Source organism: Ochotona curzoniae, unplaced genomic scaffold, assembly GCF_017591425.1.
Source record: "Ochotona curzoniae isolate NIBS_2020 unplaced genomic scaffold, NIBS_Ocur_1.0 scaffold_3223, whole genome shotgun sequence".
Taxonomy (NCBI): domain Eukaryota; kingdom Metazoa; phylum Chordata; class Mammalia; order Lagomorpha; family Ochotonidae; genus Ochotona; species Ochotona curzoniae.
The window spans coordinates 6344193-6362093 of record NW_024467108.1 but is presented as its reverse complement, the minus strand read 5'-3'; the positions used below and the strand labels follow the sequence as shown (position 1 = coordinate 6362093).

The following is a 17901-nucleotide window of genomic DNA, read 5'->3' as shown; positions in this document are numbered from 1 at the left end:
GACCTTTTCCTTTGCCATGTAGAACTTTAGCTTCATCTGATCTCATTGGTTTATTTTTACTTAAATTGCTAGTCTAGGGATTTTTCCAATGAGTTTTCTCATTCCTGTGTCTTGCAGAGTGTTCCTGATGGTTTCTTCCAGTAACTTGAGGTTATCAGGTTGTAGATTTAGATTCTTGATCCACTTAGGGTTGCCTTTTGTGTAAGATGTAAGATAGGGGCTTATTTCATACTTATATACTTAGATCCAGTTTTCCCAGCACCGTTTGTTGAAGAGACTGTCCTTTCTCACTGAATTGATTTCAGTTTCCTGAAAACTTGTCAAAAACTTAGCTGGTTGCAAGTGTGTGGGTTCGTTTCTGGGATATCTATTTTGTAGATTTGATCTTCAGGTCTGCTTTAGTGCCAGAACCAGGCTGTTATGATTATTGCTGTCCTATAGTATGTCTTGAAGTCTAAACTGATAATGCCTCCATCTTGGAGAACATCATTCAAACAGGGATTGTCGAAAAAGAAAAGGAGAATATCATTTTGCCAAAGCTTGCTAAGCACATCAAACCAGTATCCCTAAGAGACTGTTAAACCAATATTGTCCACCAAGGGGCATTATACCAGCAGTGTCTCCCAAGGGGAATGTCAGACCACCAGATTACCAGCCTGCAGGAGTCACCAAATAGAACTCACTGAACCAGATTGACCCCCCTCACTATGATGTCCCTGGGATCCTATAATGAATAAGCTTGCAAGAATACTTCTATATTGCACATGCCTCTTTCTCTTACAGGATAACTTTATGGAAAATTTAATTAGAATCCTCATCCTCTAGCACTGTGTCCAAGGATAGTGACACTGTGGAGTGGTCAAGAAAGGCAGACAGAAGGGCCGCTGAAGCCCTTAGAGGAACCACGTAATCCAGCCTACGGTAAGAATGCATTTCAAAGCAATAAGAAGGGAAAATGGCTCCATATGGTCTTGTAGCTCAAGCTGACTGCTGTCTGGGTACTACAGGGTTTTTTAGATTTTAATCTTTCTGTTGTCCCCTGCCATCTGTGACTACTCTGGCAGAAAAGACAAGGAAATAGGTGAGTAGTTATGCCCTCCGAAGTAAAGGATATCAAGTGTCATGGGCATGAGTCAGGAACAGAGATTTCATTTCACTCACATAGTCTCTGATCTGATGTTCAGGGGAATGCTCCCTAATACCGCATGGTTTGCTCACTCCCCAGTGTGATGGTTGAGAAAAATCCCAGACTCACCCAACAGCCTGTGGTCCATAGGGAAACAAACACAGGGATCAAAGCAGTGAGTGGAGTTCCACTGTGTGACCCCACCCACATCTGTGAGAAGATGGTAAAAAGGCAGACCACCTTGCTTCTTGCTCCAACTTCACCTGGGCTGAACATGGAGCCATGTAAGCACTGGTCTCAGGGTGTCGCATTATCATTGCAGAAAGTGGGGCTATCCGGTCCGAGGCTTCACTTAAACACCAGTCCCTCCCTCACCTACACTGGCAGCTGGGAAGATGGGGAGAACAACTCCCTTAAGGTGGCTGGCCACACAGGTGTGAATGGCACAGGCATTTATGTGAAGGCAAGCACTGGCTCCACTCAAGAAATATCAAGGAGACCCTTCAGCACAGATCACAAACACTCCCTCCACTCCAGAGGGTTCTCCTCTATCATTTCTCCAGGTGCTCAAGGCAGTCACAGCACAGGAGGAGCCCCCACCCTGCCATGTCACAGCTGCCCTGCCTGAAGCCCCATCCCAGACCTTGGTTGTCCCATCCTGGTCACAGAGCAACACTAACAAGGACTTAACTCAAGATGTCGGTAGTCTTGGACATGTCTTGATGAGCCAAGAAGTTTCTGGAAGAATACGAGGGCCACTCTGGCTCCATTGGCCCCAGGCAAGGCCCAGAAGCTGATTTCCTGTTCCCAGCCCTCACAGATCCCAGTCCAAGCACTCTTCAGTCCCTGCCTCCCAGCTGGTGACTAACAGACATGTGCCCCTAACCTGCCCTGCTCCCAAATGGGCCCTTAAAGACAGTTTCAAATATAACTTTGGCTCAATCACCCATAACCCCAAACTCAGACCATAAGATTGGCCTGGGAGGGCAGACCAAGGAAGCAGCAGTTAACATAGGGTACTGCCCTAACCCAGGACCCTGTTTTCTCCCTCCACCAAAAAAGACATGGAAATGTCCAAGGGTGAGGCATATGCTTTATGCCCCAAGGTGCTCAGAGACTCAGGGAGGGCCCAGCAGTCAGGTTACAATATATGAGAGTAGACTGCTTCACTCTGCCCAGCCCAGAATGCTGGACTCAGGGAGATTAACCCCATCCTGGGGCCTCGGAGTTTGCTGTCCAGCCCCTGTCTGGATGGTTGGTTCCTAGCACTGAGAGTGGGGCCGTCCTCTTAGTTCATGGTCCCAACACTGCATAGAATTCAAAGGGGTCGCATGGTGGGTCTGGTCTGACAAAAAGAAGCATCCATGGAGCACAGACTCGTATCACAAGTGGGAAGTCCACACAGCAAGCTGGACTCCAACTGACCCAGGTACCGCAGGGGTGGGAGAGGGGTGGCGGCCTTGCACTTGGTGGTGGTGCTGGTGGCTGCCAGGTCCTGCCCCTGTCTGTGTGGCAGAGGTCTTCCTCGGCGGCAGAGTTGTCCTGTGGGCTGCTCCCCAGGAGCCAGCAGCTCCTCCCCACTGTTCACTTGCTGCTCCTTGAGCCCCGCTGTTTACTCATGGCTGTAAGCATCTGGCTGATGTATGAAGTCAGGAGGTCATCCATCTTGTAGCCCTGGGAGCAGGAAAGGTAAGTAGAACACAGAGGGGATCAAGCTGGCCTCTCATGGTCACATACAGCTCCCCAGAAGTGGCCAACACTGTCCCATTCAGGACCTAGCTTATGGGTCCCTCAAATCCTGTGTCTCATCAGAACAAACTTCAAAGGGCACCAGTTGAGCTACAACTTGGAAGTTTGAGCATAGCCCATTAAGGTTCAGTGCTAGTGCTTTAGCTGTTTAGCTCTGAAGAGAGAGCTACAGCCACAGACACAGTGCTCACACTCAATGGCTGCTGATTGAATGACCTGTTTCTCAGCCCCAGAAGAAGCCCCTGTTCCCATCCAAAGCTGCACCTCACACAGACCTGCCCCTGCCCCTGCCCCCAGGCCAACCTGCACACTCCTGTGTTCCAGCTGAAGCTGCACGCAAAGCAAAACCACCTGCCACTTAGAAGGAAGCGCTCACCAGTGATGTCTCACAGAGCAATTTGCTCCCGCGCACCAGGTTCCCAATGGTGATGTGGAAGTAGGTATTGCCACTGCTCCAGTTGGAGATCTTGGTGAAGGGGTGAGTGGTCAAGATGTCCTGGGGGAGCAGAAGGGGTGAGAAGGTGCACAGCCTAGAGTCACTGGCCTTGTGGCCCCCAGCTGCGGCCCTCAGAACCTCCAGTGTGGGAGGCCTCAGTTGAGGAGAAGAGTAAGAGGAGGCAGCCTGCTCTGCATGGAGCTGCAGTGGGAACCAGCTGCCCTCCCCCTGCAGGTGCTGGTTGGGAGCAGTGGGGGAGACACCACGGGCCACCCAGCAGGTTGTTGGGGTCTGGAATTGGCATTTGAGAGCCTGAAGGAATTGACACTGCAGGACTGCGTGAGGTGTCCAAGCAAAGTTAGAGGAAACAGGACAGGGACTTGGGGATGGATGGAGAAGAACCCTGACACTGAGGTGTCTGAGAAGGAATGATTACAGAGATGAAACCAGGAATGTGTGGCCTATGAGGCCATGCAGAAGATGGCAGCCATTGGTGCTCTTCAACTGGGGATCTGCCAGGGCTGTACTTCCTGGCCTTGCTGCTCAGCACAGCTCAACAAGCAGTAGTGACCTGTAGTTATCTAGCACAGGCTGTTACCCTGACAGTAGGGCAGAGAACATTCAGGAAGGAGGGAGTGCTGCCACTGGTGCTGAAAATCAGGTACTGAAAGGCATTCATGGGATTGGGAGCAAGAAGTTTGTTAGTAACTCTGGGAGAGTGATTGTGTTGATTTTGTGGGAGGTCAGGGCATTCCCAGCAAACAGGTCCATTTCAAGATGTGGGAGGACACAGCTAATGGTGGGGATGGTCTCAGTGAGTGGGCTTATGGGGCTTGGATAGTGGTGCAGGTAAGATGTCCCCATCTGCCTTCTTGTCCCTGCTTACCTTGGTTCTGGGATCAATGAGGCTGACCCCATACTTATTGATGGCAATTAGGAGGATCTCTGGGAAGTTTGGCTCTGTGGTTTGCTGGCAAAGAGAAATGGGAAACTATCAGACGAATGGGGCAGAGCAGAAGCATTTGGGGAGTGCAATGGAGCCACCTGCTGCCTCTGGTACTAGGAGTGGAGAGATACTTCTGGCCCTGGCTCAGGCTGCCACCTCTGCAGGACCCTCAGTGCTACCACACACCTTTCCTGGGTCCCCAACTGCATCTCCAGCTCTTCTCTCCCACTTTGCTGGGAGTCTCTGTTTCTCTCAGCCCATGAAGCTCCCATCATTAAAAAGTTCTCCTTGAACCCTATACCTGCTTCCAGCTAACTCCTCTTTACACAGCCAGGCTTCCTTCTCAAAGGCCTGCCTTCATCCTCTAAACCCACTTCTTCACGTTCCTCCTGCCTGTTTGTGTGCCTCTGCTCCACCCATCACCCTGCAACCAGGCTGGTGTTCTGGCTACCTCATCATCCCCATTTAAAAACCCCCAAGGCTGCACACCTCACACAGTGGAGACCCAACCACATTCTGCTTCCAGGCCTCCCTTTCTCACATGCCACACTTGGCCTCATAAACAGTCACCTGCGTCAGGCTGAACTTGAGACTGTTCTACATCCCTTCCCCTGGGTCTGTGCTCCCTTGGAATGATCCCTCAGCACAACCTCTGCTCAGTGGTCAGTTCAGGGTCCCCACCTCATTGAACTTCCAGGCCCCAAACCAGGGCAGTGAGGATGGGGGTAGACCAAAGCCAGAGATGAAACCTCTGAAGTGCCAGACCTGCCCATAGTCCCCTGGAGCCTTTGGACCATCTTATCTACCATCTGCATGGCAGGGAAACAGGGCTGAGCTAAGGACACACTGCCGGTCAGAGCCCTGAGTCAGTCACAAAAAAATCTGCTTTCCCATTTACTCACCCACACATCCACCCATCCAGATCTCAGCTGTCATGCCGCTAGGCTGTTACTCACACACCCACCTTTCGGGGGCTGTCTCTGCTAGGGCCCCCAGGGAAAAATCATTTGTCACCTCCTCCAGGAAGCCTTACAGTTCTTCTGCTTAGTCCAGGCTGGACATCATGGGCTCTGCCACTTTTGTGAGGATTCTTCACTGGTACATCACAAACCACCTTCCATTCCTCTGGCCTGTGCACCTGTCTGCCTGCCCTGCCTCGCTGAGCCTCTGGTGCATCCATCTCCAGGGCTGAGTCCTTAGCCAAGGCAGCTGTAACAAGATTAAGCCTGCTTCCCTCCTCCTCTTACCATGGTTGACATCCAAGGCTATCATCATCTTCCCTGAGCCCTGGGCAGTGTCTGTGTCATCTCACCTCCTTTCTCATCACCTTCTACCCGAGGACCCCCCCTCCCTTCCCACCCAGTTTACCTTTACTTCAAAGAAGGCAGAGCCAAAGGTGGGCCACTTGAAGATGACCTTCAGGAAGGCCAGCTTGGCCTCCTCTTTGGACTTCCCTGCATGCTTGTTGAAGTAGGCGACAATGGACTGCAGGAAGAAGTGTGTCAGAGCATACCACACAAAGTCGTCTACCACTTTTGCCCATCTGCTCTATCAGGGCCAGGCACAGACTAAGAGCAGGAGAGAGGCTCTTTCCTCATCCCAGCTAATGGTTTTCTGAGCTCCCTTCCTGTCACAGGTGGAAAGGCCAATGGATAGCAAGTAAAATTAGGTCACCATGGTAACCAGGACAGGGAGAAATCACTGCCAAGTGTTCACACAAGTCCTTCGCATGGAGGACTGGGGAATCAGGCAGGTAGAGGGAGGGAGGTTTTACTACGTAAGAGCCATATGAGGGACTTCCCCTGCACTGCTAGCCAACCTCTGTCGCTTTGACCCTGCAGTGCCCAAGACCTGCTCACCCGTTTCCAGTCATCAGGTGAGATCTGCCGGATGAGGTCTTGGGGAACCAGCTCCCGTAGCAGCTTGGGAATACTGGGAAAGTAAGACTTGTCCTCTTCAAACTTGACCCTGTAGATCAGCGCCCCTAGCTGCAGGACCTCCTCCCGCGTACACTTATGGTAGCCTCGGAGGTACTTGGGCAACTCCTGCCAGAGACAGAGCAGTCAGTGGGCAGCTGGGCGCTGAGGGAGAGCCCTGGCCGGGTGGGGATTCAGAGCTCAGAGAAAGAACCGTCACGCTCTAAGAGACCAAGGAGAGTGGGCCGCTCCCTGGAGGCTCACCTGATAATAGTGGAAGATGGAGTCAGCCATAGGGTCCTTCCCTGGCACTGTCGTGGTCCACAGTTTCTTCATGAAGAACACTTGGTAGGTGAGTGATGGCACAATTCCTGTAGCATAGAGGATGCCCCCATTTGGGCCTCATCCAGGTAGGCCTTGCACCACGGCCCTGAGCCAATTCCTGCCCCACTCTGGGCCACAGATGTCCCCAGGCCCGAGCCTCATTACCATCCTTGATGGGACGTGCTTTCTTTATCCAGTCCGTCAGGTGTCGAACAAAATCGAAGAAGAAGTCATTCTCAGGGACACTGATGACCTGGAGGTGTGATTGTTGTGGTACGCTTGTTTAAGTTCAAGCAGCTCTGGGCTTTCTGACTTACCTACCAAAAGCATTCCTGGCGGCTCCTGCTCTGCAGAGTCCACTCTGGGCCACAAGGGGTTTCCGTGTAGCAGGTCCCATGCCTGCTGAACATTTCCAGCAGAAAACCCCTTCCTGTCAGGCCAGTGGTGTTCTCAGCACCCAGGGAACCCTGGGCCCAGGGGATGAGAACCCAGAGTGAGGCTAGATCCTGCCTTGGACATCCTGTTGTGGACTCTGGGCTGCCCTGGTCTAGGATCTCAGGAGGATCACCTCTGCATCCCTGGTGTAGGGACAGATGTGGGTGTCCAAGGAAAGCCGGTGCTCGGTAGGAGAGCACCTGCTCCTGGCCGCTACTGCAGGGAAGCTCCCCAGCAGTGGGGCTGAAAGCTGGCTCTTCAGCATTTCCATGGTGGCATGTATGTGGTATGGCGATGCCTGCTGGGCAAACTTGGATATGCAACTTCTATGAGGATAATCAGGGTCCCCTGTAAAGGTTATGAGCAGGAGGGGACACAGTTGGGTTCCATGCAAGGCCCGCCTGTCATCTTCCCTGCCCGGAAGCTCGGATGGTCCCAGCAGATGAGCCGGACTGACAGCAGTCAGCTGACTCACCTTGTCTGCGATTTTGACAAAGAGGCTGAATCCCTCAGAGGACTTGAGGAGCAGCCGGCTGGCGATGTTCTGGCAGAAGTCTTTGGCCTTGGTGCTGGATTCCACTTCAAAGGCCTGGCAGGGAGGAGCTCCTTCAGCTTCTGCATGGCTACTCCTGAGGTATGTCCCTCCCATGTGCCCTCCCCTACAAGACACCTTCTCTTTGCGGTGTCTTCGCTGGGCAGTGGGGGGTCCAGAGCCAGACTAAGCATTAATGAAACAGGGCAAAGCAACTCCTGTGTGGGTCTTCCCAAATCTCATACCCGTGACCCACCAAGCAAGACCTGATTTTGGCCTCCAGGATCCTGCATGTAGCTGTACAGCATGAGGTCAGCAATGCACGGTGGGGACAGGGGATGGGAAGGAGAGAGATGGGGAGAAAGGATCCCAGAGCAGGGTGAGCATTTTAGGGTCTGGTGGTTTAGATGGAGGAAAGAGATTTGTGGACAAGAACTAGAGCAACATCTCCTGTCCTTATGATCGGAATCCTATCAGCATTTTGAGTCTTTATAACATTCAAGTTTAGGTGGTGGACTCAAGTTCAGCTGAATGAGATGGTCTGCTAAGACGGGGTGGGGTGGGGTTCTGAGGGCAGCTGGACTGTGGATTTGAGAGAAATACCAACAGGAAGTTTGGAGGGAAGAAGGGGTGTGGAGGAAGGCCAAGTGTCAGAGGTTCCACCTATAAAAAGTGAACTGAGGCCAGAAAAGGGCAGGGGTGAAAGGAGACCCCCATGCAGATCCCGACTCGGAAGGAAATGAGTGCTTCTCTCCAAGGCAGAGCCGCCTCCCAGGGAGGGGGAGAGGGAAGGCCCTCTGAAGGAAGACCACTAGGAGGCAGGGGTTTGGCCTGGTGCCAGGCCCCCTCGGAATGAGGAAACTTCCTGGTCTCCCAACAGCTCTGCCTCCTGTAAGGGGCAGGAGGACAAGGCTGCCAGGGCGCACCTGCACGGGAGGCCTCAGCAAGCCCAGTCTGGACATGTGTCTGTGGACGGAGACCCAGTGACCCTCACCTCGTCGGTGTCATCAGGAAAGTAGACCTTGTGGAAAATCTGGGTGGTTTTGTGCTGAATGGCCTCCACCTCTACCAGGTGAGGAGGGTACTTCCGGGAGCCATTTCTGAAAATGAAGGTGAGGACAGGGTCAGGAGGGGGTGGGTGTGGAGACCTGGAGGCAGGCAAACCCTGGATCTGCTCCCCATGCCCCACCTCCTGGCTAGTGTCAAGTCCACACAACCTGACAATGACGATGCCCACACCAAGGGTTGCATGGGGGGTGGGTGGTGAACGGTGGACTTCACAGAATATTAAGAGCAACTCAGGGGTTTGTGCCCCTAACCCGTGCAGAGCGGGCACTTCACCACTCTGTCCTGTAGACAGCTGGATACCTGAGGGAGGGGCCCTGAACTCAACCCCAGTAGGGGCTTGTCCCACAGCCTGTTGTGGCTATGAGCCCACAGCGGTGCCCACCCCACCCCAGTAACCACTGTACCTCAGAGCCTTCTGGAGTCGCTGCAGGCAGTCCACAGCAAGAGGGCAGTGCTTGCGGGACTGCAGGAACCGCTGCACGTGGGGCAGGAGGATGTTGCTGGGTGGGAAAAGGCCCGTGCACAGCCAGAGCAGCTCCCAGCCCCGCTCTTCGCTGTACCTGAAAGACAAGCCCCAGTGGTCTCGGGTCAGTGACCACCGGGCCTAGGGCTCCCAGGGGTCCTGACAGGAGGGACGTTGGAGGGCTTCTAAGAGGAGGTAACAGTCCTAGGTTTTTGAAAGATGGAGTCAAGTCTGTTCTGCAGAAAAACATAATGTATCCTGGCTGTGGACCCAGTGGGTGCCAGGGTTTTGCATTATGGTAAGCCACAGTGGGTCTGTACAGAGTGACAAAGCTAGGGCTATAGGGGGCAGGAAGGTGGGGAGTTCAGTGTCAGGAGAGGGTGCAGCTTCTCTTTGGCTCCGAAATGAGCATGGCTTGCCTTCCCACACCTGCCTCAGGCTGGCCCCTGGAGAAGAGGAGACACTCAAGGGCCAACGGCCCATCCAGGGGTTTCCACCCTGGGCTGAGAAGGGACACTCCAGGGATGGCCATCAAGTGGGCAGCAAGGACTGAGCCAGGCAGGATGGCAGGAGGACCAGCCAGGGGAGCAGGGGTTGCCAGCTCCCTGCTGTGTGGGGAAGGCCTGGGAGGCACAGCTGGCACACAGTGCCCACCCGCATCCCTCGCCTGCTAACCTGATGTGGTTGTCGGTCAGCTGTTTGAGGATCTGCACATACGCTTCATCCTTGAGGGGCTCCGCTTTCAGGGCCCCCTCAAAGATCTGGTCAGTGAGCTCGTTGACAGAGCGTGTCCGCTTGGATGGGTAGTCCCCCATGTACTTGAGCACAGCTGAGGGCTTGTTAAGGAAAGGCCTATGATGAGTGGGAGTCCTGGCCTGAACAGTGGAGGTCCCACTCCCTCATGGACTCCTGTGGAGGTCCCCAAGTCTCAGGCTACTCACTTAGGAAATGGGTTCAGCCTACCCACCCACTTTCCTCACAACTCCAGTCTGCAGAACAGACACATGGCTTTGTCTGACCATGCCACCTCTGCCGGTGGAACTTGAGGATCCTGTATGCACACCTGCTCACCAGCGATGTGCCCTGGAACCCACTCGGCTGTGTTTCACCTGCAGGCGTTAGTATATGCTGTTCTCCCCTTGAATCCTCTCCCCCCATCTTGCCTGGTGACACACTTTGCGGCCTCTGGTCTCAGCTGCTTCCCAGGAGGCCTTGCTGCCTCCTCCAGGTCTTTGTGAATTCCAGGTCCTTGCCGGCACTGATCTTAATCTGTAAGTCACTCCCTGAGCCCAGGGGCTGGGGCTGGTATTAGCTGTGTCACCATGCCTGGCCCAGCACAGGGCACGGGATGTATGTCATTCAAATGACAGGGAGATAGTGGGCAAGGCAGCCACAACACACATGGACCCTGACCGGACAGGCCCCTCCAAAAGACAGAGGTGTCTGAACATGAAGACCCCCAACCCCGGTCCCCTGGGTCACCAGCGTGGATATCGATGAAGGCCATGCAAGCCTCCTGCGAGAGCTCCTCACTGCCCAGCAGCTTCTTGAGCAGCGCCTGCTTGAGTGGCTCCCGCGTGTGGCTCCACAGCCGATCCTTGCCGCGGGCCTTGGACACCATGACCCGACTCAGCGTGTGCTTGGGTGGGGGCCTGCCACGGCACAGGGACAGTCAGCACTGGCCCAACTGCAGGCAGCCCTGGGGGAGAGACCCCCAGCTTGTGAGATGCCCGGCCCTGCCCAGCCCTGTGCCTGCAGGTGATGTCAGAGAAGAGCCACTGCCTTGCTGGACGTGGACATGCCACCTCCACCAGTGTGCCTCTGCTCTGCCCCTCTCCCTGCCACACTGAGCGTGTGACATGGCAGCTGCCTGTTTTCCTGCCTGGATTCCCGCCAGCACTGTGAGATGGTGCGGCAGGCAGAGGAGTTAGTCCTGAGTACCCAGGCCCTGCCTGGGGTGGGCATGGTCTTCAACTCTCGCATGAAAGCAGGCAAGCTGAGACAACTTAGGGAGGTGTACTTAAAGGCACCCTCCCCAGTGCTCTCTGGCCAGGCCCTACAAAGCCGCCCAGCACCCAACCATAAAACAACAGACTTCAGCTCACTGCCCCAGCGCTCTCCCCTGTCACCTGAAGTAGTCGTAGGAGAACTCCTCCAGCGTGTAGGGCTTGGTGCGCACCTCGGGCTCTGCCGTGCGCAGCTGCATGAGCCGGATAACGTCCTGCCTCTGGTCGGGGGTCATAGTGACCAGGGCCTAGAGGCCGAACAACAGAGGGTCAGATCAGCTCCCCACCTGGACCCACTGGGATCAGTACGGTGAGGCCCAGAGCCTTGCAGACTGCCCTCAGGGTGGAGGCTGGCACCCTGTCCTGACCCTGGATGCCTCTTTGTCCCCTAGGAGCTTTGACGTCACTGCCATACCCCTCACACCAAGCCTGTCCCAGAGCTGTGCTTACAGGGTCTCCAGAAGGCCCAGGGCTGTGCCCTTCCAGACAGTGAAGGATGCTGTTCCCCTCCCCAGGCCCCATTCCTCCCATCCCAGCCCCACCCCCAGCTGTCCTTCCCCTAATGTAACCTCTAGGCTTCTGTGCACCTGAGACAAGCTTGGTGGCTACCTTAACTTGGAGTCTGTGCTCCCTAGAGTCCCAGAATCTGCACATCAGTCATCTGTTCCAGTCCCTCACTCCACCTTACAGGTAGAGAAAGAGGACAAGGGGGCCTGGGAACGCGTACGCACCACAATCTCCCGCGGTGGCATGGTGACTGTGGGCATGACATACACACAGTCCATGGGGAAGTCCCCGCGCTGCTTGGTTCTCTCATTGATGCCGCTGGCCCAGCCCGCATTCATGACCTGCTCCCCGGTGTCGTGGTCCAGGATGATGAGGTCTCCCTTGGCGAAGCTGAGGAAGCCTGACTCCTCCCCCGCTGCCAAGCAGAGGTGATGGGGTCACATGAGGACAGGACAGCCAGGCTGTAGTGCACTTAGTTCACCTATAAGCGGTTACTCCCCACTGAAGAAGTGAGGCCCCGTCTCACTCAGGGGTGACCACCTGCCACCCTGCCTTCACCTGACTCCTCCCTCAGCCAGTGCAAGCTATGCACTGCCAGCACTTGGTGGCGCCCTCCTGCCTCTCCGCCTAGTCCATTTTGTCTTTCTCCTCACCCTCTGCCCATACATCTCTTTCCCGGGCCCTGACTCCAGAAGGGCCTATGCCAAGCGCCTGTGAACTCTGGGCTCTCCTGCTGCTGTGCTGTGACAAGCGAGTTGCTGCCTCCTGCTCAACCCTTCCACAGTCCCTCATGGCAGAGTGGCTGCCAATTTATCTTGGTCTTTCCCGTGTTGGACCCCAAATTTAATGAACTCAGGGCAACTGGGGGCCCCTCCAGTTGCTGCCATCTGCAGGTGGGCAGGGTAGGGAGCAGTATGGAGAATCACCTGGACCAAGGGAGAGTAGGAAGCTGTTTCCCCACAGAGCACATGGTGAAGGCACACAGTTCTGCCCCTTGACCAAGCACCCAGGTGAGGATGGAACTGTGGCAAAAGCAGACCTGAGCACGTGGTCAGCCTAGCGCCCTTGACCCCCAGGAATGTATGCAGCCCCTGCCAGCAGTCACTCACCAGGGTTGGGGTTGTCCTGCAGGGCCACCACATACTTGGATCTCCTGCGAAGCCCTTCCAGGAAGGTGACCACCAGGTCACGGATGTCCTCGGCATTGCTGGAGGTGAAGGTGTACTCATCGCCCTTGATGGTGGCCAGGGTGAAGCTTGGAGCCGTCAGCTTCGCTCCCCTGCAGGACCAACACGGGGAACAGGGCCCAGCCAGGATCAGTCCTGCCTGACCCACGTGAGGTGCAGCACAGCAGAGATCAGAGCCGCCCAGGGAAAGCAAGACGCGGCACTCCCTGAAGGACACCAAGGCCAGCCGCGTTAGGTATGGCCAGCTTGGGGGAAACACGACCCATCTATCAGGTGAGAGGTGGCCCAGGTGGGACACAGTCCCGACTCGGACACGGCCGAGCAGTCTGGTGTGGTACAGAGGGTGGCCCACACAGGCCCAGCCCACTTCTCTACTTCTCTAATTCCTACACCAACTTTACACCTTCGCTTAGAAACACATTCCTCCAGGAAGTCTTCCCCCTAGCCACCCACACAGGCCTGCTGTAACATGGCCTGTTCCGTGTCTGTCCCCTCTCGACTAAAGCTCTAAGTGATCCCGTGACCACTTCATAGTGCACAGCTTGTCAGAGCTGGACACTGTCCAGTCCCCACCCCTGGTGGATGAGCCCAGACAGCCCTACAAGCCTTGGGTGAGGAGTGGAGCCACTGCACTGCTGGGAAAGCCAGCAGATTCTTAGAACCCACCACTCTCCTCCATGAGCTGCATCACACAGTGGAGTTTACAGAAAATTCTCCCACCCCTTACTGCATCTAGTCCTCACTTATGTGAGCAAACTGAGCAAAGACCCAGGTTTTAGGGATGATGGCAATCCAACCCAAGTGCAACTCATTTTGTTTACACTGCCTGCCCCTGACAGTCCTCTAGCTGTGCAGCTCATCTCAAAACAACCAGCACATGCTGGAGAACCCCCTGCCCAACCAGGAAGATGTGCCCAGGGGGCCCATGCAGTGCATCACAAATGGCTCTACCCCAGGAACCAGGACAAGCCACGTGCTGCCTCAGCACCCCTGTGCCCTCTCCTCCCATCTCTGTGCCTCCCCGGACTTCTGCCCACCTGCTGCTGGACACGGCCATGATCTCTGGGAAGGACAGCTCCAGAAGCACCTGCTCCTGCTCATCCACGAAGTAGACACCTGTCCAGTTGACGGCTACGATGACATCGTTCTTGGGAAGACTGGGGCCTGGGACAGGGATGGGACATTCACAGTGAGGCCTCCCTGCCCCCAGCCCTTCCCAGTCCATGTGCCTGCAGGGACAGGGCTACTGTGGAACACCCATTTCCATCACTCAGAGCACACAACTGCCCCACACACTAAAACTTGAGCCTCAGTGAGCAGAGTACTGAGTGGGATGTGGGGTCTGAGTCCCTTTTTGCTACAGCTCTTGGTGCAGCCCTGCACTAAGAGGGTTATGGGGAGCACTGGACAAGTGAGCCCCAGCCTCCTTGTGGCCAAGCTGTGTAACAACTGTGTGAATTCAAGCACCAGCATGGGCCTGGTGATTGTGGCCCAAGGACACTGAGCAAGTGGCCTATCCAGGGCTTTGCATTGGCCACACCACTCTCGCTTCACTGAAGTAAAGCAGATCCTGCGATGGATCTTCTATATGCATGAGGTGCTTTATTGCTTCCAGTATTCACTCAACTCAGTTCACCCTTGAGTTCTGCTGCATGCTGTGGAGGCAGGCACCTGCCAAGTGGCATTGACCTGAATGGAGCAAGCAGTGCCCCCCAGGCAAGAGTTCCACTGGAGTGCTGCCAGGGCTGGAGATGGAGAGGCAGGGAGACTTGCAGGCTGGGCATTACCTGAGAACTTGTAGGCTTCATAAAACCTGGAGAAGAGCAGGGGCCACTTGAAGCGAGCGTAATTGACCACATCCTCCTTGACCTTCTGGGCATCAGTTCTCCTCTGGGCATAAATGCCCTGGCGGGGACAGGGAGGAATATAGGTGAAAAAGACAATGAACGAGCTCTGTTCAGAAGCCACCTGAGAGCTCGGCGGACACAGGTATGAGCCTGAGGCCGCAACCATGGCCACGCAGATCCTTGGCTGCCTTCCAAGGTCCCTGCAGCCTCCTACCTTCTTGTGGGCAGCAATGGCCAGCTGGGCCCACTTCTCCAATGTCTTGAGTGGCGTGATCTCACGATCGGGGATGTAGGTGGGCACAAGGCTCAAGAGGCGCTCCAGGATCATCTCGGAGCCGTAGTCCACGAAGTACTGCTGGGAAGCCAGCTCGGCCAGGTCATCCTCCTACGGGGAAGGGCTCTGTCATGCATACCACCCAGACCCTGTGGGGAGCCCTTGCAGACCATGAAAGCCCACCCCAACCTTCCCCTGGCCTTGAGGATGCCACATTTTTACTGACATTCCACAGAATTCTTGTCTGATCAGTTGCATGGCAAGCTCCCTAAGGACAGGGCCACATATGCTTCTGTTCCTCCGGGACACTCTCAGCACTGCCAAGCAACTGGACTGGAGCATGCCAGGCAGACCAGCTGACTCACAGTGACCCATCTCCTTCAGCTTTGTGGGACAAGGCCCAGAATTGACAAGCTAGAGAAGAGGAAAGAGGAAAGATCCATTCCTGGAGAATGGAGATGTGGGAGGGATACAGACGGGTGGCATGGTGGAAGTGCCCCACCACCCCACAGCCATCTCTGTTGCATGGCTGTGACATCACCAAGGGGGCAGCCACAGCGCTGACCCACTAGCAGTTGCTGCTGCAGAGATTCTGGGAGCCTGGTGGGCCTGGCATGTAGTCCTCCTCCCTGCAGGCTGGCACATGGCAGCCCCACAGCTACCTGCCTGAGGCTATAAAGAGGCACGGGTGGGAAGAGAGGCTAAAGGCAGCAGGTATGGTCCAGGTCTGAAGTGTTATAGAAATGTAGCAAGTGGGGCAGGGAGGGGGGAATGCAGTAATGCATTCTGATGGAGTATAAGCTTACCAGCATCCTCCCACCACCCACACCGTTATCACCACCACACTCAGCACACATCCCTCCCACCCCCGTCAGCACCAGCAGCAACCATCCTCATTTCCATCATCCCCATCCTCACCAACAGGCCCCCCAAGCTTATTATCAGAACCAGAACAATAACGCTGTTCTTGTTTCTATTCTTAGGAGGTGATAGAAGGATCTGCATTTACAAACTTTGGTCCAAAGCAATGGGTCTCTTTCTCATTCAAGCACAGTTCTCGGGGCTAACTCAGAACAACAGTGTACGTCCTGAAGCTCCAGCCCGTGCCACAACAGTCCCTGTGGCACTGCAGAGACAGCCGACACTGGCAGAATTCAAGGCGTCCTGCAGAGCTCATCAGGTTAGGCATCGTCCAGTCCTGCAGAAGGCCCTGAGCCCACCTTCAGAAAGCAAGCAAGCACTCACCTTCTCACACCTGTACTCGCCAAACTTGACCCCTCGCACCACCTGCTGGTAGATGAGGTTCGTGGCCACGTTGTCTTCCGCGGGGTTGTGCCAAGGCGTGAAGACCTCTTTGCGGAAGAAGAGCCTCCAGGGGGCATTGCGCTCCTGGGCGCCTTGCTCTTTGGCGTACTGCTCACACTGGGAGATAGCATCCATGACATGGTCACTGCCGCTGCCCAGGGAGGACACCTGTGGACAAGCAGAGCAAGCCCAGTGGAGGGGAGGGAAGGGACTGCAAAGAGGCAACTGCCATGCCACCTGTTCTCAGCATATAGAGACTGAGGCTGTGGGAGGCCCTCAGGACACAGACAAGAGGGGGCCCCTTTGGTCGCAACCACAGGCTCTGAGCTGGCACACTGATGTGTCTCAGATTGAGGGCAGTTTTGTGGGAACTCTCGTTTCCAAGTGCAAGCCTTTTGTGAAACTACTGGGCAGATTGTCACTGAAAACACAGGGAGTTTCTGCAGGAGGAAAAAGGCAAGCCAAGAGTGCCCAACAATATGACTCTGTCCTTGGGCAGACACACTGGTGTGGGAGGCAGGAGATACCCAGGTACCCCAGCTCAGCTGAGGAGGGAAAGCTCCTAGTCTCCTGTGTGCACAGTGGACACGCACGTGGATAAGGACACAGGAAAGGAGCAGCCCTCCACCTGCACAGTACCCCAGCAAGCAGCAAGAGCCCCCTGGCCCAGGACCAAGCAACTGTTCACTGTGTTCCTTCTCAGGTCCTGGGACACACAGCACAGACGAGTGCTCTGGTTTCTGCTCTCCATGTGGTTCTGAGGCTCCTTCAGTGCCTGCTGCCACATCTGACCAGATGTTAGGTTCACCCTCAACCCACAGAGGCACCAAGGCCCTGGGAGATAAGTCACTCCCCTACCCCAAGGTCACCCCAGGGATGGGAGCTGCTAGGATCAGGATGGTCGCTGGCAGGCCTGATCTGCGTGTGACCAGCAGGAGGCGCTGTGGGGCTGCCACACCTTATCAAAAAGGGCGATGTAGAGGGAGAACCCGAAGCGGTCCTTGAGCGAAATCTTGTCGGCCAGCGCATTGCACAGCTCCCGGGCGGTGGTCGCAGAGTCAGTCAGCAGGGTCTTGGTGGTCCCGTCCATGAATGTCACGGGCAGCATGATGGGCTTCTTGGATTTGGTGGCCTAAGAGTGACCAAAGAGGGTGTGTTGGGCGGTCCCTCCACTGAGGTCAGCTTCCTGGGAACAGTTCCCAGCTCTCTTGTTCCTGAGGGTCTGCACAGCTATCCCTGAACCCAGGCCCCTAGCTTCAAACTGGGAAAGTGCCTGTCACGGGTATCTAGGAGGCCTCACCATGTGGCTGATCCCAAAGGGACCTATAGGGTCCACAAGCCAGAGTTCTTGGGTTGGGCAGTCAGGCAATGCCATGGCCTAGGGGCTGTGCCTTCACTTCACATGATAAAGGGCCTATGAGACAAGTGGCAACAGCACTTTCCAGCTCAGCCACCAAGTGGCAGAAGGTCACTGAGCCACAAAGGACACCCCCTACCCAGGTCCCGCTGACACAGAGCCGAGTAATCAACTGTGCTTTGGGGGATGGGCCTGGGATTCCAGAACCAGAGGATGGGCACTAGAGGAATCCTGGAGTCCTAAGGCAGAATATGTTTCTAGGGTGCATGCAGGCACACACACAGAGGCCAGGGGGTGCACCTGTAGCTCCAGCCAGCTGGGTGGCTGTGTCCGCGTCCCGTTGACGAAGGTCCTCCTCAGGCGCTCCTCGCAGTATGGTGCATAGCCGGGCGGCCCCCCGTGGATGAAGTTCCGCAGATACTG

At 55.4% G+C, this 17901-nt stretch overlaps 1 protein-coding gene across 4 annotated transcripts in view; it reads right to left on the bottom strand.

Annotated features, from left to right (window-relative positions):
- Positions 1-2710: 2710 nt before the first annotated feature.
- Positions 2711-17901, bottom strand: part of MYO7A (myosin VIIA) — a 59919-nt gene continuing 44728 nt past the window's right edge. For 2 of the 4 annotated variants that reach the window (XM_040963974.1, XM_040963976.1), the window contains exons 28-48: positions 17779-17898; positions 17080-17253; positions 16062-16289; positions 14757-14927; positions 14483-14600; positions 13733-13859; positions 12618-12787; positions 11733-11923; positions 11125-11249; positions 10478-10647; positions 9671-9824; positions 8937-9092; positions 8459-8564; positions 7408-7521; positions 6663-6750; positions 6438-6544; positions 6117-6302; positions 5626-5742; positions 4198-4281; positions 3252-3371; positions 2711-2800 (exon numbers count right to left, since the gene is read on the bottom strand). In XM_040963974.1, the coding sequence (XP_040819908.1) occupies positions 2711-2800; positions 3252-3371; positions 4198-4281; positions 5626-5742; positions 6117-6302; positions 6438-6544; positions 6663-6750; positions 7408-7521; positions 8459-8564; positions 8937-9092; positions 9671-9824; positions 10478-10647; positions 11125-11249; positions 11733-11923; positions 12618-12787; positions 13733-13859; positions 14483-14600; positions 14757-14927; positions 16062-16289; positions 17080-17253; positions 17779-17898 (2916 nt within the window). Of the gene's footprint in view, positions 2801-3251; positions 3372-4197; positions 4282-5625; positions 5743-6116; positions 6303-6437; positions 6545-6662; positions 6751-7407; positions 7522-8458; positions 8565-8936; positions 9093-9670; positions 9825-10477; positions 10648-11124; positions 11250-11732; positions 11924-12617; positions 12902-13732; positions 13860-14482; positions 14601-14756; positions 14928-16061; positions 16290-17079; positions 17254-17778; positions 17899-17901 lie in introns of all 4 variants that reach the window. The other 2 variants (XM_040963973.1, XM_040963975.1) reach the window with 2 other exon arrangements.